We start from the raw sequence: 19,940 nt of genomic DNA, 5'->3' as shown, positions 1-19,940 counted from the left end.
AAAAGGAGATATTAACAAATGAGTGGCTGCATTATCTGCACAGAACACAGGAAGCAGGACAGGAAGTCAACATGACGCTTCCCTTTTGTGGTTGTTTCAGTATAAAAGCAGGTGTGTCTGTGTGCACACACACACACACACACTAATAAAGCCACATGTAAAACAGTGGAAAAGGGAAAAGACTAAAAAGAAACTGATGATGTAACTTTCAGAACAGAGTTCTCCTCTCACATGTCAGAGGTTGATGAGAGTCAATGAGCATTCCTCTGTAGAGCTGCAGCTCATTATCTCTGATCGTAGATAAGACTCATTAGATATTTAAAAAACAAAAGACCTTCAGTCGCTCTTATCTCATGCATTAAAGTCACTCGTCATGATCTGACCAACCTGAAACTCTTCACTGTTCCCTTAAACTGAACAGATCATGTGTGAATAGGACGCATCAGTCCACTGGGTTTCACTCGCACAGCACGCACGCTCTCTGTATCCAACGCAGCCTGGATCATTTCTCTCTTGACAGACTCTAAGCGCCATCACAACATCCTGTTTCCGTGTCCAAAGTCTTTCAGACGATTTGTTTCGCTCGCCGAATGTTTGGAAAACAGGAAAATGTGTTACGACCTACACACCTATCTACCTATCTCAGGGTGTGGTCCTAGTTTCATTCATGCATTCATTTTCTACCACAGGGTCATGGTGACCTATGGTGAAAGGTGAGGTCACCAGAGGTCAAACATTCACGCCTACAGTCAGCTGAGAGTGAGGAAACTCCCACACATACACACACACACACACACACACATAGAAAATGCAGACCCTCGGTACAAACAGGAATCAAACAAACGGCAACCATCTCGCTGTGAGGCAACAGTGTGAGCCACTGCTTTGCCTGGTCCTAGTTTATGTGTAAATATAAGGTTTAGTTTTGCTATATTTGCATAATCTAAAGGCAGAGTCTGGAATATTCTCCTCCTCCTCTGACTGTGACACACACACAGTTTTATTTTAGGGTCATCATGAGAGCAGCCTGGTCTGAGCAGGTCTAAGGAGAGTGTTCTCACACACACACACACACACACACTGAGAGTAAGAAGACGACAGAGAAACAAAGTAAAGGACATGATGATGACGTGAAGACGAGGAAAAGCCTTCACAGACCGACTGACGGCAAAGGGAATTGTGGGATGGATCTTACCAGGCTTTTGTGCCCCATGAGCTTCCTGCTCTCCATTCTCCAACGCAGAAGTACCCGTGTCTGCACACACACACACACACACACACACACACACACACACACACACACACACACACACACACACGCACGCACACACATTACTATCCAATATCCATTAGAGTGCTAATGGCTTTGACGAGACAGAGAAATGAAACATGACAAAACTCATCTGTGTTCAAATAGAAATGAGAGCTGAGTGCTTGTTATCAGACAGATGGAAGGCAGGGGGCAGCAGAGAGCAGCTGGTGAAGCTGTGTGACATCATCACTCAGTCATATCATAAATGCACAACATGACACGGCATGGATGTGTGTGTGAATGATTCTTCATCATGTGTTATTATTGTTACTGAAAACACTTCACAACCGACACACAACAGTCACTGCTTTACACACACACACACACAAACACGCACACTTGAGTGACTTCCATTCATTTAAACAAACTAAATAAAGTGTTCACTAACCTTAACCATAACTAGTTAATGACTAACCCTAACTCTAACCTTCACTTAACTTAACCACGACTCAAATCTTAGTCCTAAATGTTCTGCCTCATTAGGACCAGGTTTTGGTCTCCCTGAGGATTTATTTATTTAAGGACATTATCTGACACTATATGTCCTCCTGGTGATCTGTCTGTCTGTCTGCTCTGTGCTGCTGACAGACTGTCCAGTCCTGCTGTCCAGCATCTGTCCATGCTGATTACTGAAAACAGAGCCCGCCCACAGCTGACAAGTGACCACACACAGTGAGTCAGTGTGAGTCTGATCTGGTTACATGAACTGGTTTTACTGATCGCCTCCATCATCTAATCTAACCCTAATCATACATCAGTCAAACAAGTTAAACTGGCTGATTGACTTTACTGTATACAAGAGTCCATAAATAAGCCTTTGAAAATAAATATCCTACTTATCTTGGGATGGGAATTGATAAGAATTGAATGATTCCGATGGCTCCGGGTTTACCTGCGGGACGACTCACTCACCCTGTGTGGGTTGGGCTAATCCAAAATAGTGAAAATAAGGGGGGTGTTCTCTGAAAACACCCCACTGAGCACTTGGTACTTTCCTCCTGATGAAATGAACCATAGACTGTATAAAATGAACATGGCAAAAAATCCACTATTCTTATGTTGAAGGTTAAAATTGATGTAACCATTGTTTAATAATAAATGGGTCAGTTTGTCTCAGACCTACTGTTGCTGACTAAGTAATATCACTTGATCAAGCCTATTCTAACGTTCCACACTACAAAATAAGTCATTAAAGTATGTATGATTTGTGCTGATATCGGTATCAGCTGATACGGGATCGGTGTGGCCAAATGTTTCAGCATTTTGGACGAGGTGGAAACTTTACAAGTGTTGCAAGTGACCATCTTGTATCGTCGTCTTTAATATAACCACACATTAGAGCGCTTCTGCCTCGGCGCCATGTTTGCTGTGTTCTGTGTGTGTGTGTGTGTGTGACGTCATGACACATTTGCAACAAGCGGAACCGCATACTCACGGTTCAGAGGAATCAATTCATCCCTATACTTATCCACACATTACAATAGTTAGTCAGATGAATTCCACCTTTGATCCAAACTCTCAGTCCAGTGTTATTTTACTTCATGTTATAAAATGATCTTTAGACAATAATAAATAAAGAAGTCTGGGAATTTTACTCTGTGTTCACAGAACTGTGAATTAAAGTTTATCAAATGATACAAAGCTCAAAAAAGTGAAGTGGTTTGTTATGAAGATTCTTCTCAGGTGTCACGTCTCCATGTTTTATGACACCATGTTTCCTGCCAGCACTGACACACAGTCACATGACTCCTGCTTCTGTTTACACTCTGATTTAGAACACTTTTAGATTTGACCTGTCATGATATTTTGTTCTTGTTGTTTTTTTCTACAGTTCTTTTGTGAACTGATAAAATATAAAGTTGAACTGAAAATCTTAATTCTTTTTTAATTTTTTAAATTTTAACTTGTGTGCTCTTTTTTTTCCTGGTACTTACTGAGTCTGATATGGAGCAACTGTAACAAAACTATTTCCTTCGGGATAATAAAAGTATTCTGATCCTGATTCTGAAAACTTAAAGCATTAAATTTAAATGTTTAATATGTAGCTGATAACACGCGACAGCATCCAGAGCTAATGACGTGTTTATCTCAGCAGGTTAGTGAAGGACACGAGCTGTGGACTTATCAACATACAGAACGTGCAGATGTTAAACAGGCTGCTCTCCTCTGAACTGATGCCTCTGACCATGAGTCAGTCCTTGGAAAGTTCTGTGTGTTTTTCATCAGTTGTGAAGCTGCTGTCAGCTGTGATTCATTGTCCTCATGAACACACAATGATGAGGGGAACAGAGGAAGGACCGCCTCTTTGTGGACCTCTGGCCCCCTGATTGGATAAAGTGGTGTGGGATGGTGTTAAAGTTTCCCTGTGAGACTGAGAGTCCAGATCAGTTCTGTCTGAGTATAGAACGATTGAACACAGATTTGAAGTGAAGGCTTCAATGTTAGTCGTTTTCCACGCTGTCTTCACTAAACTCACACTAAGTTACTAAGATATCTCTCTCAGGAGGAAAAACAACATTTTAGGAGGATTTATGAAATCACAGTGTGGTCTTTGTAGCCTTAAGTGCTATGAAGGCCATCATCATCATCATCATACACCATCATGTTTCTACAGAAGCATGAACTGACAAACTGACAAAGCAGAGAATGAATGACAGGCTTTCTGGTCAGCAAAGGCCACCGTAGTTCCCTGATGAGCAGTCCCACACACTGCAATCTGCACTCTCACCATGAGATGTCACTAACTCTCACACACTGGACCTTTATCTGCCCACCACAGGGTTATTGATCACATGTTTATGTTCTCGATCTCTTATTGTCAGTGATATCATGTCACATCAGTCTCACCTGCTCTGGGGTCATCGTTGTCCAGCAGGGGGATGTAGTCCGTCTTTCCCACTGTCTCGCCGACCTGATCGTCAAAAGCCTCCGCCTCCAGCTGAGCCACAAAGTCCCGCTCCACCCGGCTCTCCGGTCCCATCTGAGGAGCGTCTGTCAGCGCATCAACGAGATCCAGGTCTAACTCCGCCATGACTGCAACACACACACACACACACAGTGAGGAACAAGGAAGCAAGGGTTCATGAAACATCAGCAGAATGAGTCGTGAAGTTTCAGGTGGAATCACATCTGAACACACACACACACACACACACACTCAATCATCCAGGAAGTCATCTATGAATTGAGAATAATAATACAATAATAAAGTTAATAAAGTGCTGATATCTCGCTCCAGCATGTTTTTCATGTCTCCTCCATCAGCTCTAACGTACACTCTCTATGTAAACACAAAATAAACTTATATCAAACCTTCAGTGACACATTTACAGTAACATTTCTTTATTGTTCTTTTAATAAGAGACTGAAATCACAACTGGATTTTTATTATATTCAAATACAATTTCCTGATGAGCAGTTAAAGTCAACACCAAGTGACAACTCCACAGCACCACCTGCTGTTTTAAATCGTTATACCTCTGCAATGATTTAATATGATTAATTTTTTTATTTATCATTATCAATCAATTTTGAGTTGTTTCTGTGATTTTCAGTGTTTAATTTTTTTGCTCCTCGATGACAGTAAACGTAATAATCAATGACATCATTTCAATATCCGTCACTGTTTTAAGACATTTTATAACAAAGTCAGCTAATGAAATGAAACGATTTATAATCATACCATATAATGTAGTATGAATGTTATGATTCATGTAAGTGGAAGAAAAACCTGTCTGTGCTGTTGCTGAATCGTGCTCAAGTGTCTGAAACCAAAGTTTGAAATGTTTTCACTGAGATAACCTGGTTACAGGCTGTGAGCAATAAGCCAATCAAATGATTAATCACTCAGTCACATGTACAGTCAGTCAGGTAACACACGATCAGGTCCTGAGGCATTTAATACGTTACTCAGTCAGAAAATAACATTATTTATTCAATGAATCATCTTTGTTTGGTTTGTTTGTATTTCCACTGACAGTAGAGACAATCTACATGTTTCATTATGTTCTAATTATCATACGTTATATGCACTTTCTATCGTAGAAGGATAAATAAATGAGTGCTGAGTCTAAGTATAATGTAAGTATAGGTGTAGTCATCATGTATCAGAGAGCAGGGTGTGTCTGCACCACAGGAAGGACTTCACCACAAAACCACGCTGCCCCGCGTTCCATATTTAACCCCACATCACCACTGTGTGTGTGTGTGCGTCATCAGTGCCAGCTGCACAGTGAGTCGGGTGATCCATGCCACTCATACCAACTGGAGGTCCACCTCCAACACCAACCGGTCTCAGCTCTGACACCAACAGCACACATTTATTCAGGTGTTTCAGCTCCTTCAGCTCTGATTTCTACATGGTCACATGACCACATGATCACGTGACCACAGCAGCAGAAGCTTTTCATTAGGCTGGTTCTGGTTCTGGTTCTGCAGCGAGATGGATTTGGGTTGAGCTTCTGTTGTGTGTGTGAGTGTGGTGAGGCCACTTGAACATAATCTGAACTCGACAAAGGGGAAGGAAGGAAATCCATTGTGTGTGTGTGTGTGTGTGTGTGTGTGTGTCCTCCACCTGCCAGAAAAGCAGAGGTGAAGGTTAAGCCTGGTGTTAATCTGCTTCCACACACCATAAGTTGTTTGTTTGTTGCATGAGTTTGAGCCTCACAATAAATCACAGGTCATATGAAAGTGAAAACTAGAGATGACATGTTGTTATCAGCACATAAACCACACACACATCTACACTATGATAACACACTCTCACACAGTATCTTCTACACTAACTGTCTCCAGAACTACTTAATGTCACCATCACAGTGTTCATAACTGTGCGAGGATTCTGTGATCATGTGATCTCCCCTCCAGCTGTGTTTCGGTGAGTTGTGGAGAAGGAGGAGCCTCAAGGTCAAGTCCAATTCTTCTGAAGAACATCTGAAGACATGACATCCATCCATCGTCATCATCTATACCACTCATCACAGGAGGGTCATGAGAGGGAGTCTGACCCAGTGTGTCTACAAATCATCTGCATGTGTTTGGGCAGTGGAAGTATGAGTATGGAGTACAGTACAGTTCAAATAGTGTATGGTACAGTAGAGTAGGGTGAAGTATAGCTGAGTACAGTAGAATGAAGAACAGTAGAGTACAGTGTAGTATTGTAGTGGAGGTGGGCATTCCAAGAAAAAACACTATTGGAAAATACGGAAGACAACGCTTCAATTCAGCAGAATTGTAGTATCATGTAGTACAGTGTAGTACAGTAAAGTAGTGTGTAGTACAGTAAATATATGAATATGTTCAATGTTTAATATATAACCATATATGAACGAGGACGTCCTTTCATTCTGAGCCGCATCTGTGTGATCTCATCTTCTCTAGTTAAACATTAAAAAACCAACAAAGCTGTTAATGATCAGATGTTTAATCTCTGTAAATCATTTCTCAGCTCAGATTCAGAAACCAAAAGAGAAACTCTGTGTACTGTGCTGCGGGTTTGAAATCAGACAGAGCAGGTACCAGCTCCTGACTGTGCCACTGAGCAAGGCACTGCAGCATCAACTGCTGCTGTGGTGCAGCTACGATTATCTTCCCCTGGTGTATGACAGCTAACAACATTATACTGAGTCAATAAGAAGAAAGATGATACTGAGATTATAGAGAAATCCTCAAAAATCTCAAATCTCTATCAAAAGTTTTAACTACAAAGATGATGTGTGTGTCTCTTTTCAATTATTATAACTACTACTAATGAAAGTAACTAGTGGGCGACATGAGTTTAAAATTATAAAATGATATTAACCCACAGGAATATTTGCAAAAATAATATTATTCCAAACATAACAGCATTTGACAATAACAAATAACTGTAATGAATGACAGTGAGAGAAGTCTGCCTGCCTGTCTGTCTGTCTGTCAGACACATCCACGATCAAGAGTAAAAGCACTGGTACATGTGAACTGAGGATCTTAAATAATAGAAATCTGAACTTTTTTAAACAGTCGGTGTTCTTATATGTGTTACCTCTCAAGGACCTCTTCTGTCATAAACACTGACCCTGTCAGGACCAGTCGTCCTCATGGAGACCAAAGCCTGGTCTTAACGCGGCAGAACTTCATCAGTGAAGAAGTGGTAAAGTTCAGGACTAAGGTTTGGGTTAGTCATTAACTGGTTTAGGTTAGTGTTCAGTGATTTAGTTTAGTTTAGTCTGTTTAAATGAATGGATCAATGTGAAGAATGTTTAAAGAGTAAATCCACGATCCTCCATCTGTAGTTTACACTGTTGTAATTCATGTTCCTGAAACAACTGCTTATGATTAATGATGGTTGATGATCACTATCTGAATATAATGTGGAGTCACTGACATGATTGTGTGAGACGTTCTCTCTGTGATGTGACACTAAACTGCTGCTCCAGGAAACACACTGATCTCACTGCTTTATTTACACTCCGTGCTCTATTTCAGGGTATTTCCCCTTTTCAAACAGTCACACTTCTGCTTTAGTTTCAGACGATCAGAGACTCTCAGCTACTTAATGAGTTTTTTTAAAGTTGTTTCCTGAAACAAACTCTGCTGGAAATGTCTTGGCCTCCTCGAATTGCTTGACCAGTTTAGTGAGCACTGGTCGGGAGTATAAGTAACTAGTTTGTACTGGTGGTGTCTCTGATACTCTCTGATACTCTCACACACACACGCAGCACGATGCAGCCTCTGTGAGTTTACACGAGAGCAGAGTGAGAGGGTGAGTGGATGTCATGTGATACCTGTCCACAGCCTCTAAATCACACAGGAATCCTCCTCGTGTCACGTCGTAAAAATGCCTGCACTTACAGAGATTTACGCTCTTACGATAACGTTTACGAACGTTTAACACACAGTCGAGACGTCACCGATCGACTGCGAGTCCATGAATGAAGCGACACCCTCACACACACACACGTGCTGTAGTCACAGCGTTCACCAGCAGAGGGGGCACAGCAACCAACGCGCTAATGTTATTAGCAGGAGAAGAAGTCGAACTGCCTGGAATCTGAGCTGATGATGATGATGATGATATCACTAACTGTATGTGCTGCTAACTTAAATACAAACGTGTGTTTTCTATAATTCAGTGTAAACAATTAACCGCCTGTTATCTATTAACTCAACGCTAGTTTATTGCACATGGTTTATTATCTATCTCTGCACATCAACCTTTGACAATGACCTCAATGAATGTAAGTCAAAGCAGTGTCCTCTCAAGTCACTCAAACCAGCGTGTGTGTGTGTGTGTGTGTGTGTGTGTGTGTCCAGCTGCCATCACACTAATCTGAGGGCGATGGTATCACTGACATTCCTGTCGAGTGGATTTCACCACAATCACAGCACTTCGTCAGCACACAGTGACACAGATCTCACCAACACCACAGGTTCCAGGTTCTTCTGCTCACAGCTGTGCTGAGACACCGCAGTGGATGACATAAGACTAACCTTTACTGAACAGGGGGCTTCAAACTGTCATGTGAAATGATGTCATTAAGATAAAATAACGACATAAACCGCGGGGTTTCAGTACAAAACACACTATTATGCACTATATTCACGAGATAGTTGATCTGCAACAACCATAGCGCACACGCACACCACTGCACATGTATAGGCTACTGCATCATTACCACCACATCTTCCATTATGTCACTCAGCAACCGCAATTTCACAAGCCACCATATTTCCTTCTTTTCTCCAAACAATCGCCGTTAAAAGTGCACACGAAGGAGATCAGAAACATGATGGATCGGTGGTGTTAATGCAGAGGCCATAGCTTACTTCAAAACCCACCAGACACGTCGCTGGGCCTGAGGCGTTCTGTCACTATGCATCAAATTTTGATTGGCTGACGACACACGTCAGACAAAGTTATAACCAAATAGGAAATGGCAGCTTCATCGAAAGGTCAGCAATACTACTAGAGCATGTCCACGGAGCTATGATGCGTTTAATGACATGATGGAAAATCCAGCTCAGATTCACAAAAAATAACCATATTCCTTCTGGAAATATAATCATAACATGCTGAAAAAGTAATTGAATTCAGACACACATTAATTCAAAAAATAACAATAATAATAATAACAATACAAAAAAAATATTAAATCTAAACAGCATGTGCAGGTGTGTTTTAATTGTTAATATTGTTTGTCCATGACAACAACATCACAGTGGCTGAGAGAGGAATGACATCAAATTTTGATTCTACCTTTGATTGCTCTTCACTTCTCTGCTGGACCTTTTTCAAAGTAAAAGCACTCTCTGGCGTTTAATTGTGAAACTCTTACAGGAGCAGCTGATCGGCAGCTTCACACCAAAACAGTCCTGACATTTCCCTGAGTACAGACGAGCATTTCGAGCATTTAAATGTGTATTATGGTCTTATTATCTCTGGACATTTGGGAAGTCAAACATATGTAAAGCAGCAGCTCCACTCAGCCATGACATCATTAATGACATCAATAGAACAACATGTGCCTATGAATGTGATGAATATAAGTATAGTAGTTGTCATGTGGTATAATACAGGTTTTAAATCTATAACACTTTTAAAATTGACAGTTTTATAAATTAAATTGCAAAATAAATATCAGTAAATGCATATTTTCCCAAAACTGTTCAGCTCTATTTTAACACCATGGTGTTGATGTATAATGATGCAGAAGGTATTTCATGTAAAATATATAATGAGCCTTTGGGCAGAAATATAAGCAGCTGCTTCCATGGAGGAAACTCGATATGATCGTCAATAATCTCTATCAATATTGTAAAAATAAAGGTGAAAGGTTGTGTTTATTGCTGTGGGTCAGTAGACTCATATATTTATGACATCATCGTATCAGTTTTGAAGGTCAGAGACACAAAGTCTCACCTTCTGATGAAGACTTTTACTGTCAATAATATTCAAATATCACCACGATGACACATGGAACACTACATCATTCAGTGTTTAAGTCAGGGGCCACACACACACACACACACACACACACGCACAGTCTGATCACAGTATAACAACAAGAACTCTGTGAAACGTGATGCTTTAGTTCATCATTTGCACAACGGACAGATGAAAGTGGATCTACAGAGGAACAAACATTCAGCCACAGGTGCAGGAACTAAACATTCTACTATTTCACATATGATTAGAACATGTCAAGATCAAGAAATGATCTATGTAGTATTCCTGAAACTAAAGAGGTAGCTAATAAAAATGACTGTGTGTATAACTACATCATTGTTTCCTGCTCTTCTTCTGGACAGTGGGAGATATTAGCTCCACATCAACACCCTTACTTCAACAGATAGACAGACAGGGGATGAACAGGTGATACCTCTGGTGATCTGCCCGTACTTCACACACACACACCGCTCTCTCTGCACGTACACTTGTCTGCCTCTTAAAGGGGCCGCAACATTCTCACAACAGTAGTTTACACAACTTCATCTTGCAGGGCCAGATTGGACCTTCTGGTGGGCTAGTTCTGGCCCACGGGCCGTATGTTTGACATCCCAACAAATCGGTGAACACTACACACACACACACACACACACACACACACACACACACACACACACACACACACACACACACACACACACACAAAGAGCCTGCAGCCCCTGGTGTGTGTTCATTCACAGGGCGTGGCCTAAAGCCTCAGGGAGTAGTGTGTGTGTGTGTTGTTCTTTGCCTCTCTCTCAGTGTCAGTATGTGTGTGTTATAATTAGTCTCAGGAGACATACAGGTGCAGTGATCCTCTATCACTCAGTGTGTGTGTGCATGTGCGTGTGTGTGTGTGTGTGCGTGCGTTGGCAGTTCTACAGTCCTACCCCATGATAGGACTGTACTGTATCTGTGAAAGCTAAAGGGAGCAGAGCCACAGAATCTCTGTGTGATCAGAAACATACGTGTTGATGACAAGACAATAACAAAGTATAAAGTATCTAAAGAGTGAAGTATCTGGAGTATCTGGAGACATTCCTGTGTGGCTGAACTGAAAAGGACAATGACTTGCAGTAGTTGTATTACATGTTTAACAGCCAACATGCTTCTGTGTGTCACACGTGATTTACTCCTGTTTACTAAAGAGTATTCATCTGTTTTATTACAGCAGGACTGTGTGTGTCAATGATACAGACTGCATTCAATAATCATTGTTGCTGCTACCAATATTAACTGTTATGACTTTACATCAGGGCGTGAACCAAACAGGCACTGATCAATGTGTGGCCACAGAAGCAGCACTGACCGTCACACACTCATTCTGTCTTTGCTTTAAAAACAACATTCAAACATTCACTGGTTATTGTTACTCTTCATGTTGTTAATTATTTACATTTGACCATAAAGACCTGTGCCATACGAGCACCAAGTGGCAGTGCCCAACCAGGCGTGAACACATGAGAAACAAACAAAAGTAAATGCTGCAGGCAGGCAGACAGGAAGTGATGCTCTTGAACTCTCTGTGAACTTTGTTCAGTTGTTTACTTAAACAAACAGAAACATTAATGTGTGGGGAAGGAGGCTGTTGGCTGCATCACGTCAGTGGTTGCACTAGAGTTTTTGACAGATAGGGTTGTAAAAAAACTAAAAAGAAGTTTTAATTAAAAAATAATTTGATGATTATGAAATATAGTCCATCTAATAGTTGTTTATGTATGGAAGACACACTTCACCTATTTTATTGTGTTCCATATGTTAAGTGACTGTTTTGGTTCAGTCACGATTTATTGATGACACTGGGTTTCATTAGTTTAAGATGGATTAGAACAAATAAAGCAGAATATTATATCTATATTGATTCACTGACTCAGGACACATTTAAAAGACATCATCAGTAGTTACAGCACATGTAAGCAAGTGGACTCTCCCACGACACATGACACCACAGAGAGGATCACATTACAGCCAACAAAGATCTGACTGAATTTACACTGCCACAGACCCACAATGCATGCACGCACACAGTGTGTGTGTGTGTATCCATGGCTCAGACACAGGTTATATGTGAATTTAGCATATATTAACTAGTATATAAACATATGTGCCTCTACCTTTACAGACAACATCATTATGTAACTGTAAAGCTCTTATTACACAACACAAAGCATCATTCCCATAAATAATGCAAAGGCTGCAGGTCTGTAAGGGGTTTCCCGTGTGTGTGTGTGTGTGTGTGTGTGTGTGTGTGTGTGTGTGTGTGTGTGTGTGAGTACAGGGCCCTCCTGCAGTCTCTAATATCTGTCAAAGAAGGAATATACTGTAATAACAGAGACAGAATTTGTTTTCTTCAAAAATACAAATAGCGACAGATGTAGCAACTGTCATAAACCTAAATACTTTCTGAGAAGGAAAAGCACGAGTGAGATCCATCCAACTGTGTTTACTGACACACATACACACACACGCACACACACGTGTAGAACAATCACTGATCTGTTTTGTTTATTCGAGTAAAAATAGCTTTTGTTTTCTCTTCTCTTTACTTTATGATTCAACACTTTGTTCAGCGCTGTGTGTTAAATCTCTAAAGACAGGAAGTGTTCTGCTGATATCTTGTGTCGACTAGCCCTGAGTGCAGACTCAGTTGTATTTTTGAACTGTTACATTTAAATCCATAGAACAGGATGTTAAATGTAAAGATCATTGTCTGTTTACTCATACAAAAATACAAATGTACTACAAGAAACCACAGTGAAATGAGACGGGCAGGTGTGCTGATGAGTGAGGGTGTTCCTCTGCTGCTGCTGCTGCTGCTGCTGCTGCTGCTGCTGCATCTGTAATGTTGCTGCCTTTTACTTCTCTTCCCTCTGACTTTAATTCTCCTTCTCTTCCTGCCTGTACCCTTGGCTCCTTCCTCTGCTCCGACCAGCCAGAGACTCTGGTGTTGGACTCTACTCACGGAGTATGTGTGCATGCGTGCGTGTGTGTGTGTGTGTCCTGGTGCATTCACATCCACTCAGTACTCACTCTCAGTCTCACAGTGGGCCTGTTTGAAGGCTAAGTGAAAGGGCTAGTGTTTTACTGTGGTGTGTGTGTGTGTGTGTAAAACGTGCTTCACTATGTTGTATAAGTCAGTGGTTCCTGTATCTCATTAGAGTCCTGTTTAAAAAGCAGACTGAACCGTTTCTGGCAGATCCTATAACTGTGAAGTTCACATGGAAATGTGCTGCAGTGGCTGCAGAAGAATTCAACAACTGTTTGTGTCACAGATTTAAAATAAACCACACAACGTCACCAAAACATGAACTGATGAGAACTTAAAGATATGAAGGGTTAATTCCACAGAAGATGGAGGAGTCAAAAAAAGCCTTTGCAATTTGCTAATTCAGCCCTTATAGACGAACAGACGGACAGACAGACAGGTAATCATGTTGACACCCTCCACCCGGTCATCTCTGCTCCTCCTCCACCTGCTACTCCCTCCTTCCTTCCTTCACTTCTTTAGGAGAGGACAGACTCCTCTGTTCCTGAATGAATTCCCTGTACGTCGCCTACACACTCACAAATACACACACGCTCACTAACCCAAATACACAATAGACACTCATTCTTTGGGAACTATGCCCTATTGTTGCACAACGGAGCTTTACACATGGCAATGGAATGCCAGGCAGCAGAGACGCTCAATCACACACACACACACTGACAGACACACACACAAAGGTCAAAATCTAATCCCAAAACAAACAGTGATGGTGGACACACACTTGTCCAGGGCGAGGACATGCCAGAGGACACTCTGCTGGAGACTGTCTGCTCAGATACTGATGAACCTGAGCTTGAACTCAAAAAATGACTGAGCATGAGTTAATACTGACACACACTCATACATCACAAAGGCTGACATCATAATTCTGTTGTGCCTTAGTCATCAACAGTAAAACAAGATCAAGATGATTGACTGAGACACCGACAGTGTGACTATAGATCACACTGAGAGACAGAGAACTGCATCGATCAGTTGTTTCTTCATGAAAATCAAACACTTTAACACTAAATTAACAATAAAAATGACCTGAGTGACACACACTGATCCAGCTGCTAGGATTATTACTCTGTACCATCCCATTCTTCCTCTCTGTCCTTCATCCCTCCATCATTTCCATCACTCAATCTGCCTCTGTCACGCAACGTCTGACTCCGCCCATGCAGCATTTACACACACACGTACATTAAATATCTATATACAGTACTAATAATAATACTAATGTAATGAGCTCAAATTTATCAAATGAAAGAAAATTTACATTGATGACAAACTAGATGTGAACTGAAGTTCTAAAGTGAGAGTGTGTGCTGTTAGTTAGTCTGGTCAAGTGTAATCAGACTATGAATCACATGATCCAGGTACATTAGTCTGACTGAGTGTAATCAGACTATGGATCAGATGATCCAGGTACGTTAGTCTGGTCAAGTGTAATCAGACTATGAATCACATGATCCAGATACGTTAGTCTGACTGAGTGTAATCAGACTATATCAGATGATCCAACGTTAGTCTGGTCAAGTAATCAGACTATCACATGATCGATACGTTAGTCTGACTGAGTGTAATCAGACTATGTATCAGATGATCCAGGTACGTTAGTCTGACCTAGTGTAATCAGACTATGAATCACATGATCCAGGATTGTTAGTCTGACTAAGTGTAATCAGACTATGAATCACATGATCCAGGTACGTTAGTCTGACTGAGTGTAATCAGACTATGAATCACATGATTCAGGTATGTTAGCCTGACCGTAAGAGACTATGAATCATGATCCAGGTAATGCGTTAGTCTGACCGAGTGTAATCAGACTATGAATCACATGATCCAGGTATGTTACATGAACCGGGTATGTTAGTCTGACTGTGTGTAATCAGACTATGGATCACATGATCCAGGTATGTTAGTCTGACTGAGTGTAATCAGACTATGGATCAGATGATCCAGGTACGTTAGTCTGACTGAGTGTAATCAGACTATGAATCACATGATCCAGGTATGTTAGTCTGACTAAGACGAGCTGGATTTTAGTCAGAGTAAATTGGGGTTTTTGTTTGACCAACAGAATCTCACAGAGACACTCTGCAAACTCATTTAATGTAACGAGGGCTTGAGTCTGAAGTTAGAATCTGAACTTCAGACATTCAATGTTATATCTCATACACTCTTCAACTTCAGGTGACCATGACAGCAGGGCGATGGTAGATCCGTAGTAAATCACTTCGTCTTTCAACTCAAAGGTTAAATTCCTGGCTAAGACACTTTACCCACGTTGGTCCTGACGGCCGTATGTGACTGTGAAAGTAAGTGAGTGAAATTTTGAGTGAATGGGTGAATGACTGTACTTAATAGGATTTTTGAATCTTATTGGAAATATATTTATTTATTTATTTACTGGTGTCCTGGACTTGTTCACGTAAGCTAAATAAATTCTACACTGTTTTAAAGCCACATGTCTCCTGATGATCTGTGTAAAGCATTAAAAGATCACACTGCAGCTCTTTGGATTCACTTCAATCTCGTGGCTCTTGTTGTAAACTGTTTTCCACATATGTTACTACAGCAGAGAATTATAATCCTCCTGTTAGACCAAAACCAAAGAACTCTGGTTCAGTGTCACTTTTGAATTGTAAAACTTGAGCAGTCTTCATAAAATTTTATTGAATATAGTGAACTGAATATCTTCAAAATTTGCACACTTTTTTTGCATTTAATAGATCAAATAACTAGTTCAGTACTTGTAATAAAAATAACTGCAGCGGAATTTAGCACAAATAATAATAAAGTACAATTTATTAAGTTAGTGAGTAAAACTGAGGAGCATTATCAAACATAACAAGTCCTTGTCTCAGTGGACGTCAGCACCACTAACAGCTGGCAGCACCGGACCTCATGCATTATAGACTTCCTCTGCTTCCTGACTCCTGACCAGAGGCTGGACTGAAGCAGTCCGGTGACCTTGAGGACTCAGGACGAGCTCCGACTGTGGAGCCGCCGTCAGTTTCCTGTGACTCTTTCAACCCTGACTCCTCACTGAGCTGGAAACTCAACACACAAGGTGATAAAGTCACAGAGGACATGAGGAGGGTGAGAAGACATGAGGCGGATTAGAGGACATGAGGAGGGCGAGAGGACATGAGGAGGGTGAGAAGACATGAGGAGGGTGAGAGGACATGAGGAGGGTGAGAGGACATGAGGTGGATTAGAGGACATGAGGAGTCTTGTTAGAATGTTAAGAAGTTAATGTTTAGATCATAGCTGCAGATACAGTTTGAGCTTTAAAGTAACAACACAGTGACCTCCACCATACACACACTGTTCATGTCATTAATCTATTATCTATTATAAAGCTGATGTGCTGAGCAGAAGAAGACTGAGCGATAATAAGAGTCACTGTGGCAGGATGATACAGTGAAGCAGCAGCAGCAGTGGGACATTTTAGGGCTGTGACTGGATCAGGTCATAATGAATTCTGGGCCTTAGATCAGCCCCACCTCTAATTTCCCTCTCAGTAATCTGGCTGTGGAGGATTGGAGAGTAATCTGGACAGACGGAGAGAGAGAGAGAGAGAGAGAGAGGTACAGTACAATCCTCTCTGATGTGATTCCTATTTCCTATATTTATATCAATTATATTGATGTGCTGTCTGTGGAAGATATTTTGGAAGACTGTGATATTAGTAGATAATATTTGGCAGCTTTCATAAAAACCTTTATGACAACATTAGAAACATGCAGAAATATAGAGGACATGTGTTTTAGGTCAAATTACAGTGTGTCATCCTCACCTTATATAACATATTAAATAAAATAATGTTACCTGATCACAACCAAATGAATAATTTTGGACCTGAGCTGTTTAATAATAAATTAAATCCCTCTGTGATGAAAACACTGAAACACAGCTGCATGATTTATTTTCACAAACTGATCTGAATCATGATGACTGGACATAAAGTACAGCAGCATTTCTTTGTAACAATGTCCTTAAATAATGTGACAGTCTTTCCCTTTGAATGTGACCCTTTATTATTCATGTTATCCTGTGATGTTGACTGCTGTGTCATTGTTATCTTAGAAAAACTACAATGATATTGTGTTTAAATAACGATGATGACATTCATCCACCTCTGTCGTTTCATACTGACACGAGATGATTAGTTCCTCTGTCACTGAATAACCTGCTGAACTGAAAGTGAATGTGATTACAGGATTGTATCTTTTTATAGTTCCATGGATTATTGTGCATTCAGATCTGTCACAGGAGTTCACTGTGAGCCTGAGCACAGGCCACTACTCAGTACTGTGTACTCTACTGTACTCTCCACTGTGTACTCTGTGTACTCTCTACTTTGTACTCCTGTACACTCTACTGTGTACTCCTGTACTCTCTACTGAGAGACAGTCCAGCCTCAGTCATTTTGAGCATTATCACAGAAGGAACAAGCTGCTGCTGCTGCTGCTGTTACTGCTGCTGCTGATACTGCTGCTGCTGCTGTTGTTGTTATTACTACTGCTGTTATTACTGCTGCTGTTATTACTAATGCTGTTACTGCTGTTGTTACTGCTGCCGCAGGATCAGTGTAAAAACTGTAAAATCACTGTAAAAACTGTGAAATAAGTGTAGAATAAGTGTAAAATCACTGTAAAATCAGTGTAGAATCAGTGTATAAACAGTGTAAAATCAGTGTATAAACAGTGTAGAACAGAGAAAATATGAGCAAGGGCCATGCTGGTCTTTCCATCATACTGTCCCAACACAAGAGAGACAGAGACACAAAACACACTGAGACATAGTACTGCCGGACTAAGGGAAACATAGAGAGACACAGACAGACTGAGACAAAGAGAGACACAGACAGGGAAAGAGACACAGACAGACATAGAGACATAGAAAGACACTGACAGGGACAGAGACATAGAGACACAGGCAGACTGAGACATAGAGAGACACTTACAGGGACAGAGACATAGAGAGACACAGACAGACTGAGACATAGAGAGACACTTACAGGGACAGAGACATAGAGAGATACAGAGACATAGAGAGACACAGGCAGACTGAGACCTAGAGAGACACAGACAGAGACACAGACAGACTGAGACATAGAGAGACACAGACAGGGACAGAGACAAACGGAGACATAGAGAGACACAGGCAGACTGAGACATAGAGAGACACAGACTGAGACACAGACAGAGACATAGAGAGACACACAAATAGACAGAGTTTGCACAACTTTCCTCTGTCTGCTGTGACAGTGCAACTCCATGTTGCCTCAACGTGTTGTCGGACAAAAGGACACCACCATGTTGAGTTACACGTGAATCCACTGCACTGATAGTAAACAGCAGGGAGGAAGTGAACGTGAACACAGTGGACGCGTAGTTCAGGGCGGCTGCTGCTTTGACTGACAGCTATTTTTTTTGTAAAGGGCGTGTACGTTGCGACTGCGCACTTAGCAGTTGCAAGTGGTGCCAAGAAAGTAAGAGTTTCCGAGGAGCACGTGAAGGCAGCATCATCCTACACCGTGATGCGTGCTCGGATCACTCATCCAAAAATCACCGTCACTTCACTGCTGAGCAGCGTGGCAGCTGCCCACGCGCTCCGCACACACACACGACACACGCTTCACATCCCCACGCGCACACAATGACACACGGGCGTCGTGTTTGAGCTCCACTCACCGTTAGTTGTTTGCTTTTTGACAGTTTTGTCGGGAGACTCCGAGCGTCGCTGTCACCGCCACGATCCTCCCACCTAGCAGTGAACTGCCCTGACTGTGAGCTAGCATGCTCCGCCCCCGTAGCCGCTCTGCCCCAATCACAGGCCAGCAATCCTGACTGGCTCCCGCGAGATCCAATCACATTCACGATTAGCTTTGAGTGACAGCTCCGACGACCAACCACGAGTTAGAAGTCGTGCGCAGGTCCTTCGGCGTCACTCGGCGCACTTTTGACGGACAGCTCACGCGCACAATGGACACGTTTGACTCCTTTTACGGGACAACGTCGCTCCAATCACCGGGAGCGACGGACTGTGGACGCGGGCACTGCCCAGGAAGACGCCCGGATTCCGTGTGGATCAACGAAATGTCACTTTACAATGAGGCGGTTTCATGTTTGTATGCATCGATGATGACACAGAGTTAACAAACAGCTACGACAATAATAACAATATAATATATGTATATAAATATTTTCATTTGTCTGCATGTTTGTCTCGTGATATTGTTGCTGTTTAATCAATTAGAATTTCTCAATGTGAAGATCAAGTACTTTTCTTTTCCCTCTCTATATATAACATATAAACCACTACTACTACTATTGTCAGCAATAATAACACAAATAACAGTAATTATAATAATAGTGTATTGTTGCATTGTCCTGTACCTGCACTTTGTCATAATGTGTTTTACATATAAAAGCCCAACCAGGGACTGAGTTGTAAATGAGCACTAGTTAAATATAAATAAATCAAAATAGTATGAGTGGAGAGATGCTGAAAAAGAAGCTGCAGGCTGGGACAAACACAGTGTGGCGCTCTATCATTTTGCTTTCAAAGAAGTTTATTGAAAGAAATATTTTTGAAATGTTATAAAGTTCAACCAC

At 41.4% G+C, this 19,940-nt stretch overlaps 1 protein-coding gene across 1 annotated transcript in view; it reads right to left on the bottom strand.

The window, feature by feature from the left end:
* LOC122778050 (microtubule-associated protein 4-like) overlaps nt 1-19,104 on the bottom strand; it is a 60,270-nt gene extending 41,166 nt beyond the window's left edge. Inside the window, exons 1-3 of the mRNA XM_044039619.1 lie at nt 19,017-19,104; nt 4,160-4,345; nt 1,196-1,255 (exon numbers count right to left, since the gene is read on the bottom strand). Coding sequence (XP_043895554.1) covers nt 1,196-1,255; nt 4,160-4,343 — 244 coding nt within the window. The 5' untranslated portion in view covers nt 4,344-4,345; nt 19,017-19,104. The remainder of the gene's footprint in view (nt 1-1,195; nt 1,256-4,159; nt 4,346-19,016) is intronic.
* Between the last annotated feature and the right edge of the window lie 836 nt (nt 19,105-19,940).

The sequence above is a fragment of the Solea senegalensis genome, linkage group LG1 (genome assembly GCF_019176455.1).
Source record: "Solea senegalensis isolate Sse05_10M linkage group LG1, IFAPA_SoseM_1, whole genome shotgun sequence".
Taxonomy (NCBI): domain Eukaryota; kingdom Metazoa; phylum Chordata; class Actinopteri; order Pleuronectiformes; family Soleidae; genus Solea; species Solea senegalensis.
This window is presented reverse-complemented; position numbering and strand designations above follow the sequence as displayed.